At 43.2% G+C, this 12,058-nt stretch overlaps 1 protein-coding gene across 1 annotated transcript in view; it reads right to left on the reverse strand.

Moving 5' to 3' along the window:
* Nucleotides 1-535: 535 nt before the first annotated feature.
* SDCCAG8 (serologically defined colon cancer antigen 8) overlaps nucleotides 536-12,058 on the reverse strand; it is a gene marked incomplete at its 5' end in the record, with an annotated part of 80,602 nt that continues 69,079 nt past the window's right edge. The window contains 2 exons of the mRNA XM_010138810.1: nucleotides 536-617; nucleotides 2,556-2,682. Coding sequence (XP_010137112.1) covers nucleotides 552-617; nucleotides 2,556-2,682 — 193 coding nt within the window. The remainder of the gene's footprint in view (nucleotides 618-2,555; nucleotides 2,683-12,058) is intronic.

Here is a 12,058-nt window from a genome sequence, read left to right on the forward strand (position 1 = left end):
TACAACATTTCCTGCAGCGTGACGCTAAGTTTTGTGGTTTATTGCAGAACAAATCATGCAGCCTGTCTGAAGGAAGGGGAGCATTCTGCTTTGTCAGAAGGAAAATACTATTGGAAGCGACACAACTAACAAATTCCAAATCAAAAGACAATCCCAGGGATTATCCAGACCAAAAAGTCCCTACAGTGGAATCTGAGTTCTAGAAGGTCCTGTCTTGCTAAGAGTTGTATGTCCCCCTTTCCCTCCAATTTCGATCCTTAAGGTTTTGGGGTTTTCTTTTGGGTTTTTTTTGTTTTGTTTTGGTCAGGTAAACCTGTCACCGCTGTGGAGTGCTTGTCCTGAATTTTTAAGCGCTTAAAAAAGAAAACCAATGCCCCCAAAGCTCCAACAATTTCGAACCAAAAATGTTTCAAACACTTCCTTCTCCCTTTTGTCTTGAAGTGTTTGCCAGACTCAACCCACATCTGCAATAGTTTTAGTCCTCCTTTCCTCTCCCTCCCCTCTCTCTGTATAGGATAGAGAAAAAAATACCTTCTTCTGCTCATTTCTCTTTACCCATCCAGGTTTTTACTTGATTCCATCTGTGTCCTGTTTGAGATCTGCATCCCATTTTTTTCCTGAAATACACAACTGCAATTGTTAGTGGCTTATGTTCCAAGATACAGCAGCACATGTAGGTTAGTCTATTTTACATCATTTTTTTAAAGGTTAGGTATGATTGGTTTCTCCCCCATCCCCCTCCACACACCACCCACCCACCCTCCCCCCCAAAAAACTGCTTATAACGGAGAACTGTTGAACAGTACAGTGACATGTGGAATATTGTGTCGCTTTCACCTTTGATCAACCTGGATTCTGCACCTGGCTGGTTTTCGTTTTTAACTATATTTCTACACTAACCACATACATCTTTCTGTAGTTCAAATCTCCCATTGATGGTGAACTGTTCTTTAGTTTTCTTAAACCAATTATCTCATATTCTGGCAGCATTTTGGGGCCAAATTCCCATTTCCAGAGAACCACTGTTGCTTTAAGTAGCTGCAAATAGATTTTTGGGACTAATTTTGTCATTTTTTTTTTACCTTATTCTTCTTTTCTGCATGCTCTCAAGTTAGAAAGTATCCTCTAGAACACAGTTAACTTGTGATGAACATAAAGAAGGAAGCTTTTGCCAGTCAAGTCTTGCCAGCAGTATATGATCTGAATGATTTTTTTTCCTTTTGTGTAATTTTTGTACTTCCGTCCAACATCATAAAAGCACGCTGGATTCCAGATAAAATAGATGATCACTTACATCTCTGTGGGCCGCATAAAGCCTGTTCACATCACCAAGAGTGCTTCCCTTGGAACAGAAGTTCTAGTTTCCTCTTTTGAACAACCAACTTCTTGAACTATCTGCTAGAGATACCTGCTCTCGCTGCCCTAAAATTTGCCAGTAGTTACTACGTGCTGATAACCCTACGCTATCTGGAGTGACCTCGTCTACAACAGGAAATCCTGGAAAACCAAACACACTGCCATGATTAAAGGCATAACCAAGTATGGATTTTATTCTCCTAGGTTAAACATTTGCTAAATTCTACAGGTAAAAAGCCAGTGAAAAATAGTATGATTTAAATATTTTAAAGTTCTAAGATGATTCATGTTCCACTTACTGCTAGGTGTGCTACTGGACTGTATTTCCTACACTGAGTGTCTTTTGTTACCTTGTTAACAACTCCAGCTGTCTTGGGCAAACTCACTAGTTTGCAAGTTAGAAAAGCATCATGATATGCTTAAATCAATTAATTTACTTGGTCACAAAACAAGGGTTTGATTATTGAACAGTTTTACTGAAAACCTCATTCTGTGCTTGTTAGTTCTCCTTTTTGAAACAAGTAAAAGACAGACAAAGAAAAAACAAACCATGGAGCCCTCTCCCTCATTGCCAGAGCACTGACTGACAGGTCAGAGGCCAAAAACAGGTCACGAAAAGCCACATCTTCCTAGAGTCCACTGGAAGCAGGAGTCAGTCCTGCTAGAGATGCGCTGCAGTGATTAGCGCTCAGGCAGACTGATTTCAGCCTCAACGTCTCACACGGGGGTGAGTGGCTGTGGAGCAGCAGGAAAGATAAAGGGCTTTTAAAAATAAGGAGGGAAAAAATGGTGGTGGGGGGGACTTAAGTCTGACAAACATCAGCAAAAAGCTCAAAGAAGTTATTGACATCACACTACTGTTTAAACATTAATGCTGTACAGAACAGATTTCCCTTTTCTCTGAAAAAGGAACACAAAAGCTTTTGATAAGAAAGCTAGGAACTGTCACCAAGAATAACTTCTGCTGTTTTACTGTCTCTTCAAAACACTTGCTTCATTTAGTTTAGGTTTAAGTAACTGAGAGTCAGGTCCAGGTACAGTCTCTTTCCAGTTGCATGGATTTTTGTTTTTCTAAGTTAAGTTAATGCTTGATTTAAAACAGCAACAAAATCCAACAGCTGAAATGAGACTGCTGGCAGATTTCTCTGCTGAAACTGCAGAATAGTCCCCTCAGACTTCCTTTTCTTTTGGCACAGTACCTGTGTTCGCAGAAACTGCACCTCTTCTGTAAGCAGCTGCTTCTCTATGAAGAGCTGATTCTGTTTGTTGAGCAACTCCACCAACTGCTGGGCAGTGGCCTGGCAGTGCTTGTCAAGCTGCTGTAACCTGGAGAAAGACAGATAAAAGGGGTGCAGAGCATCTGAAGTTGGAGTTCACAGTAGAAGCAGAAGTTTGCACTGCTGTGTGCAGCTCCCAGATGACAGAGCTCAGTCTGGTGATCGGGCTGAGACTGAAGTATTACTCCTAGGATGGGCTTTCAAAATATTCTCTCTCCATACTTAAAAGGTTTGCACTTCCAATTTATAAGGCTTATCAATGACAACATGACAAACTCTGATTAGCCATTAAGTGGCATCAGTAAAGATGGCAGGATTGCACTGGTAGCTAAGCAAGCTGCACACGCTGCCGCTGCTTCAGGAACTGTCTTCCTGAATCACACGTGCCAGCCCAGATTATAAATCCAAACACCCCAACCCTCTGACAAACTGGACCTGAAGTGACAAAAAACTTTTGTTTTCTGTCTGCTGCTCTTTGCAACCTGGTTAACATCCAAAACTCATTATAAAACAAACACAACATAAAGGTAATGTAACTAAATTTAAGTTTAGTGTTAATTAAGCATGTCAGTGTAGATATTTTAATAGTGTGACAGGGATTCCTGGGAAAGGATATAGAGAGCCCATCACTCCAAAGATCTCATCAGGGGCTGCAGAACAGAGGGAAGAAGCTGGCAGGTATCAGAAGGAACAGGCTTTGGCTTACACTCGAAAAACAAGCGTCCGAATTGGGACCACGCTGCTGTAGACAGGGCAACTACATCCTTACCTCTTTCATCACAAAAGCCAGTATGGCTTGTTAGGTGCCCAGTGACTGTTTATTATTCCTGACATGAAAAAATTTAGAAGTCTGCTTTGGGACGTAACCACAAAGCAGCTGGAAATTGTGTTTTTTATGTAAAATGTATTTCACTCCTTAAATAGAAATGCCTTTAATGAGAAGTCCTTCCACGTATTTTAGGAGCTCCTTGTCTTTAAATAATGGTACTCCAGAGAAAAACCTCCACATCAAACACTGTGCACTTAGTTAGGCAGCATGAGACGACTGTTTTTGTCAATGTTAGTTCTGGACCTAAACTTTGCACTTGCTTTTATAAATTATTTCTTGCTCAGCACTGAAATACAGCTTGAACAAGGTTTTTAGGTTGTATCTCTCATACATGCTGGTTTTGACGGAAGTACAATAAGGCATGTGATTTTCTGAATCTTTCTATTTCCAGCTCCACGTGATTGGTTTTGTACAGCTGTCGTAACTCAGCTAAGCTAATCGCTCTGAATATCCATATTCTTAATCAGGATTGTTCAAATAACTGCATTAGTAAAAGTGCCCTAATTTCTTGATAAAAAGCTAGGAAAATCTAGCTGAAACAAAATTGCCAAAATATATGTCAGAACAAGTATTTAGTGATGTGTATCTGCCAGCCAACTTCCTTGAAATCAAACTGCAACAATCAATCACGTAGCAAATGCTAAACCATATTTCACAGCGTCCTGTTACTTTTTGCTAATGTTTTGTTGCAGAAAGGGTTGGAGGACCTGCAGGATCATCTCCTGGGGATCAGAACAGAACTAAATGCAGCTAGCTGCAAACAGCCACAGCTGGCTGTAAACATCCAGTGAAGCGAACAAAACCATCACTTTGATAGCACAGGCTATTCTGTTAAATGCACACTTAGATCTCCATCTTGATTTCACACTCCCTGTACCTTCCAAACTATACTGTGTTGGTTCAGGAGCTGCTTACGCTTCTTTTCTTTACTCAAGGTGATTTCAGGGGTGTTGAACTTCAATAAGAAAGCAAAAGTCTCCTCCACAACCCCCCACCCTTGCACGTTCTTTGTATTGTTTTTAAAGATAGTAGCTTTTTCACGACTGTCTTGCTCCCAAGGGAGTGCAAGAACAACTGTGGTGTGTGCTGGAGGCACCGCTGTAACTTCAGACTGGAGAGCTGAGTTCTGCTCACTACTGTGCCATTGATTTCCTTTAACTGGAAGAGGCCATGTGACCTTAAGGCACTTCTTCATCTGTAATAAAGACATCTTCTGGTCCTTTACCTCCGCAGCACTTATTACTTTATAGCAGTGCTGTTAGGGAGGTGTAACTGGGAAGTGCTGTCATCAGCCGAAGAACTCCAGTGCTACCCTACCAATTTAAAGCCTCGAGGCTCTGAAATCCTCCTCATGCATGAGAGCCCGACTCAACTACCAACTATAGCCTCCATTCAGGCCCTAAGAATTTAAGTTGCTGATGATTTCTACATTCAATTAGCAATTTTCCCATTTTGGTTCAGTCTGGTTTAGGAACAATCATACGGTCTTTGAGAGACCCTGCTGCGCAAAACTATTACTAACAGCTAAAGCCGTAGGTAAGTAAGTTCATAAACTCCTTGACCCACGTATGGGCAGCAGTGCGATGAGTGCTGCCCATTGCTGTTAGAGGGCCCGTTCCCGCTGCAAGAGCAAACGCTACTCATGCCGCTGTGAGGACAGGCCCTTCCCAGGCGTGCCTCCCTTGGGAGAAGGATCCAGCTGAAGAGACACCGCTTTAGTGCGAGGAACTTCCTCCAGTTCTGGCATCCAGAGAGATGCCAGCTCATGTGAATTTTACATCAAAGCACCACTTTCTGCTCGATACTCACAGGCAGCCCATGCCAATTTCAAGAACATTACTGGATACAAGCCTTAGTACGCTCTCTTGTAAAGCCTTTTTATCCTTTCAGATCATGCAAAGGGTGATTCAGATCAAATACTGTAAACAAATGTCTTTAATCATGGTAGCACTACTCAATTACGCTTTTCCGTTTTGTAACCTCACCACCCACCGTGTTACATTCAGTCTGTCCCCTTGCACAGAGGGAGAAAGGCACTGAGCTGTGTCTGACGAGCAGGCCACAACTTTACTTCTATCATCTGAATCTGTCTCCAGTGCTTGAGCACAGGCTTAGTAACTTCCTGCAATTCTGGGTCACGATGGATAAAACGGGAGTCGTTCTAGTCAGTGCAGATCTCAGTCTGTGAATTCCCAAATTCTGTCTACCAGTCTGCTCTCCCAGAACTGCTGCCAAGCTGGCCCTTGGTCCACACACTGGGACTACCAGCCTGCTCTGGTGCATTTAGCCCCCGAGGACAGGCTCTGGGCCCTCTCACAGTATCTGCTATTACGTGTGACATGTGCAGCACAGCCACACATTCCCATATGCATTGTATCTGGCCTGCCTGCTGATCTCGTAAATGATTCAAGATGAGAAATGAACAGCTCCACCCACATTCACTGTACTTCCCATATGTTACAACTGCACATCGATGCCTGCCATCATTTTTACAACTGGGTGACAGAACCTTCTGCACATTTTGCTAATATGAGTGACTGAGGTTGTGCGGTCGCCACATTCACTTTGGCAACACCACCTAGCAGACACACGTGGACTGCATCCTGGGCATCTGAGTGACCACCATAGCCTCGCCCTCCATTCCAAATGAGATAATTTTTCCAGCAAAGTGGCAAGATCTGTCTAGTTGGGATGATAGGCGGCTGCTTCTCCTTGACTTGGGAATGCTGAAGGACAAGAACTGACTCCACACTCTGTCACGTTACTTCAAGTCACAAGGTGAAGAGATGTAGCTCTTGAAGCACGTCACATCTGAACTACTTACAGGACAACCTGGCACTAAGGAGTAAGCGTCTTTGTGGTAGTAAAAATACCACCCTTCCTTCAAATAATAGTTTTCCATTAACCACTCTAAACCAAAACTCCTATTTCTTTATGGAGGCAGGAAAGAAGCAGCTTCTTGAGACAAGTGGTTCCACAGAAGAAGAACAAAACAGGCATCAGAAGCCGTACTGAATGCTTCAAGGTAAACGTTTTGCTTTGATTCCCTGTACTTGGAGCTTCATGTCAGAGTGGCTCCAAGCTACCTTGCTACTTTGTGCAACTACGACCTGCAGAAGACTACATCTCTCACTCCGTTTGGCAGTAAAATTCGGAAATGAGTCTAGGCTATACCTTAGCTTGTCCAGAAATTAAACGGAAAGGGATAGATAGGTTTTGTTACTTCTTGACCTCTACGGGTAGACTACCACTGTAATACTCTGCGGAAACTAGGTAACACATCAAACATAAAGCAGAGCATTGCCACCAAGTCGAATTCCACCTAGCAGAATAAACTTCCATTGCATCCAGCATCCCAAATCTGGATTAGCACCCAACCGTGTACATTTAGATTGTCCCCTTCTCTGTGACCTGCAGACAAAAACAAAAGCCTCCTTCTTTTCTAGAAAGACACGTTGCTAATGCAGGGCCACCCACAAGGCTCTTGCTGCAAGCTCCCTGGACTGGGGGACTCACAGGTCCATTAATCCGCAGGCAATCTGAGGCAAAGGGAAAAGCCGATACAACCTGTCAGCCCTCTTCTGGGTTTTAAAGTTGATTTGAAATAAATTAATATGCTCTGTGGCAGTGTCCATCCACCAGCAGTGGGGATCAGTCCTTGACATAGAGGCAGTAAAAAGTTCTTTACTCTTTGAGCACAGTCAGGCTACTGATTGATGTAAAACGTCCTCACTCTGCTCCGCAGAGCTGAACTTGCTGAAGTGGTGTGATTGGATTGCAACAACCTGCAGCAGCTAAACCACCAAATCCAATAACCATGCTGCATTTACTGGCACACATCTTAATTAGGTTTTAATACAAGTAATCTGATAACTACTTCTGGCCAGCCAGTGCAGAGCTGTCAGAGCTGAAAGGGCTGTTATTGAGCGGCTTGTCCGGCGCACTGCTGTGTCTGCCTCCCTGCTGACCCCACCAAAGCCCCCATCTGCTGGTAGCCAGGGTAACAGAGGGCAGCCCATCGCACCCAGCAGTGCCAGTGGCTGACACAGACATTGGGCCTCTGTTCAGGCACCCTGCAGCGAGGCCCAGGGTGCTGGCCACCCATGGGGGCTACCAGCACCAGGGCTGTGGCTCTGTGGGCAAGACGAAGCCGGGGCACAGCTCCTGCTGCCCCCCAAGCACCAAAATCACAAGAGTACTTTACTGTGTAGCAAACTGCCTTTAAGAAACATTTCTCTTGCCAGGATAAGCTGCCAAGCTACTGGTTTCTAAGGTTACTCTCGCATCATTCATTTGCCTGTAGGTGAACACAGCGAAGAGAGGCTGCATCTGGCAACTGAAGGGTGCTCTGCCCCAATGTGAAGGCAGTATCAGATACGGTAATTGGCCATTTGCGAATCTCAAACGTTTTTAACACACTATGAATTTTAGAAGTAAATGCAGGTTTAAAAACAAGCTTGTTAAAAAAGAGGGAGCACGTCAATTAGAAAAGAAAGCAAAAACCAGCAAACAAATTTGGAGTGTTTAAGTTGTGGTACTTAAAGGATAGTGTTACTACAACCCATTAAAGGATGTTAAATTTGTATACTCAAAATAGTCAAAAGTTTGGAAGTGCCAGAGTGAAGGTTTTCTGTGTGACTCTGTCCTACCCTATTTCCCACCTCCACTGCTGTTCCCCTGTCCAGCCTCACTGGTTTCTTCACGAGGCAATTACCCACTGCAACCCTGCTAAACTGTTTCAGCCTAGTCTGACCCACGATTTTTGGCAAGTCTAGTGAAATCACAAAGAACTTCAGCAGGGTCTTGTAACAACAAGCATCACAAAACCTAAATACAAATTCTGGTGATCACAGCTAGTTCCTGACACAGAGCAGGCATTGCCTAAGGTGATTTTCCCGCTATATACAGTGATCAGACTTGCTTTGCCTACATGAGGATCTTGGAAAGCCAGACTTGCTGCCATGCAAAGCATTAAGGTGCATGACTGGTGCTCACAGTAAGAGTGTTTCTACAGCTACAACTGCCCCAGGTATTTACAGCATTAACAAATTCACACAGTAAAATTGGAGGTAACTAAATAAATAAGAGTCTATAAATTTAGAAAGGCAGACAAATACCAAATTACCTCCCAAATTTTAACTGGTGTCCTAAATTTCTGTTTACTTGAGGTCTTGACCCACAGATCAGGACCTTGAGACATCCTTGAGTGATAAGCATCTCAGAGAAGTCCCCATATGCTCACAGAATTCAGATAGGAACATCTGTATGATCTATCCTTTAACGGAACTCCACTCTCCTGCCTAGCTTCAAAAGCTAAACACTATGATGGAAACAAAGTGTAAGAAAAAAACTACACAGGCCAAAAAACCTAGCCCGTAGGAGCGTGTAGGAACTACAGACAGCAAATGAGGCTCCTGACCTCTGTCACACTGCAAGTCCTGACTTCCAAAAGGACACAGGGAGACAGTTTAGGACACATTAAAACAAGTTTCTGTGGCATTTCCCCCCTTCTGAAATCCCTATCAAAATTCTGTTGACATGTAAAAGGCCCAGACTGTCACATTTGTTCAGGCAGAGAAGGAACGCAATCTATAGTGCTTCTAGCTGAGTAAGGTAAGCACTTGCCTGCGCTACAGGCAGAACAAACTTATCCAGCTTATGTTAACAGATGGTAACTAGAGGTTAATACCCCTTGCACAGTTTGGAATTGAATACCTAGGAAGAAAATGCCCACATTTCACCATGAAACCCTTGACACAGCTGGTTCTCTATTACTTAATCTTTTTTTTTTTAAAAAAAAAAAACATGTATAGGTAGCCTCTAAATTCCCTGTTATGAAAGACACTCTGAATTTTTCCACATATTCCCCAAGAATATAACAATCTTCACATGCTGTGATAACAATTAAAAATAGGGTTTAATTAGAAGTTTGCTTAGGAACAGTAGCTTCCCCTTTGTTTCAGATGTCATCACTGACTAGAATATATCTTCACTTCCACAGCTGGCCCAACAGGTTAAACAAATAGATCATGTAGGAAACCTGAGCCTGGACCTATTCCTGGGCTTCTAATAGCTTGTGTCTAACGCGCTGAAGAGAGCATTATCAGCCTGCGCTGTAGTAGGGGGATGTAGCAGCTGGGCTCGGCTGGTATGACGGCCACTTTTAGCCCTTCTGGGTTTGGACAGGAAGGAAACAATGGAAGAGAACGGATGGCAGGCTGGGAAAGCTAGGGGTGAAAGCTTCACTAATGTCTATTGGTGTCTGAATCCCTAGGCTGAAGAGAGGCTTTTCCTCCTTGAAAGGAATTCAAAATAGAATAATCATCTGTGCTAAGAATATGAACTCTGGATCAGGTTTGCTCTAGAGAAAATAGTTCTGGCTGCTATTTTCTGCCTATTACTGAAAACTGTTTAATCAAACAATTCTCCGAACCATTTAGGCTGACTATTAATTTCGAGTGCTGTAAAACACCTCGGGGAAAAAAAAAAGGGAGGCAGGGCTTGCAGTAAATATATAATCATTATAATTCTCTAACATTATAGTCAGACTGGGGTTTTTATATATATGTTTACCTCTGATTTTTTTTTTTCTGTGCTGGACAGAAGAGATTTTGCAAATTTTCTCCATCAGGAATCAGAGTCTTGATAATATTAAGAGATGCACATGTTATCAAGGTTTCAAAAGTGCCCACCTCATGTTTTTCTAAGGATCGTTCCACAAGGCACATACGTGCATTGCTGAAATAGTTTCCTGCACTTGTTTCAATAGTTACCTTTTTTTGGTCATTGGTTTAATTTTTATAAGAATGTGCTCTATTTTCCCCACTGCTACTCTAATTCCTCTTATTTCTTTCACTAATAGACAAACTTGAACATTTACAGACTGCTAGTTGGTGTCCTCACAAAACAACCACTATATTCGAGTCAGAGACACTGAGAAATTTTTAATGCAATCTGCCTAATCTGAACTCTTTCCTTCAGAAACACTTTGCCTTTAAAAAGAAATTCCCAGCATGAACCTCATCAGAAGCGACATGTAACAGACAGTACATGTGGTGTTTGGGCAGGCAGCAGAGAACTGAAAAAGAAGGCTTCATTTTTTCTATCCCATGGCATGTGCAGAATGTACATGTGGCCCAAGCTGACATCAGGCATTTTGAAGCAAAAAACCTGCTAAAAGCATCAGCTTCTGTTAATTCACTTTGTCAGACATTGTCTTAATTAAAAAAATACTACCGCTAGAAAGGGTAGTGCAGCTGAGCTACAACTGCTTCAGTTGTTGCTGACAGTCGCAATTGCAGACTACAGAACAGCTTTGGGTTCAGTCCTGCTGTCCTCACTGAGCCCAGACTCTAGCTGCAACCAGAAAGGACTGCAGGCTCTGCATTACAGAGCATAAAACTCCTGTTCGTGTTTACAGCTACTGCTACCTGCGTTTGAAAGATAGAATGCTTCCCACTAGTGACCTTGCAAACAGGGAGCTCAGCAGTGCCAGGTGCAGCCCTTCTGGTTACCTGCATTTGGTTACCTGCAAAGGAATCTTCCCAGTTTAATAACTACGTATCATAGCCCTTCAGAAATACTCTTCAGCATAAAAACCAAGGCTGCTATGCTGTATAGTTCAACCATTATGAAAATAAGCTATAACAATATCACACACAAAGAGTTAAATATCTGCGTAGGTGTCACTCATTAGTTCCTCTGCTTAAACCCCGCCACCCTTACATTCCATACCACAGGTGCAAACATGCCTCCCTTTCCAGTTCATATCAAACAAGGGATTTTGCCTGTAAGCTCTGGTAGGCAATACACATTTGCTTATTTTCAGGGTTCTCACAGGGTTATTGGGGTTTTGATAAATTACAGTAAAAGTAATGATAGCTGTAAGATTTGTGGGGAGCGTGGTTTTACGCTTTTGACATACAGGAGGGGCAATATGACTTTAAATTGGTGATAGAGATAATTTTTCTGTGCAGCATATTCAGATAGATGTTTTCGACACACGGGCCCATCGCTCTCTCCACGTAGACCAGATTTGTGACCTAAGTCTGGCCTGTTCCCTTTCAAATACAGCTCTATCACACGTCTTTTTTCCAAACTTACTCTGCCTAGGAAACAAAAATGAGAATAGGGGGCACGTATGGAGTGGGGATCCAGAGAAATGGCTAGGAAGTAGGTCAAGGTGGGCAGCGGCGTGTAAGATGTGCATGAGACATAGGGAGGAGCTGTGCTCAGATACGCGTGGATACCCAAGGGACCTGAAGAGGCTTCAGCCTCTGTTGTCCGTTAGTGCTGGTTGGCCAAGCAAAGCGTGCTCCCACCAGACAGGAAGCTGCTGCTATCATGCAACACACCACTTCGGCCCAGGGCTGCACCCGCTTGAGACCAGCCCCAGTCTCCCCCAGTCCCGTCTTAGTACACCGTAAACCAGTTCAGGAGACTGAAGGGAGAGGCACAGCTTCGAGGAAACACCAGCGGGAGGAATGCAACATGGAAGACCAAGTGTAGGGGTCATGGTGAGGGTTATAAAGAAAGATTTTTGCATTGAGAAGTGCTGAGAGGAATGGAGTTTCCGCCTGAGAAACCAGAGGCTTTC

The sequence above is a fragment of the Buceros rhinoceros genome, unplaced genomic scaffold (genome assembly GCF_000710305.1).
Source record: "Buceros rhinoceros silvestris isolate BGI_N320 unplaced genomic scaffold, ASM71030v1 scaffold5976, whole genome shotgun sequence".
NCBI classification, from domain to species: domain Eukaryota; kingdom Metazoa; phylum Chordata; class Aves; order Bucerotiformes; family Bucerotidae; genus Buceros; species Buceros rhinoceros.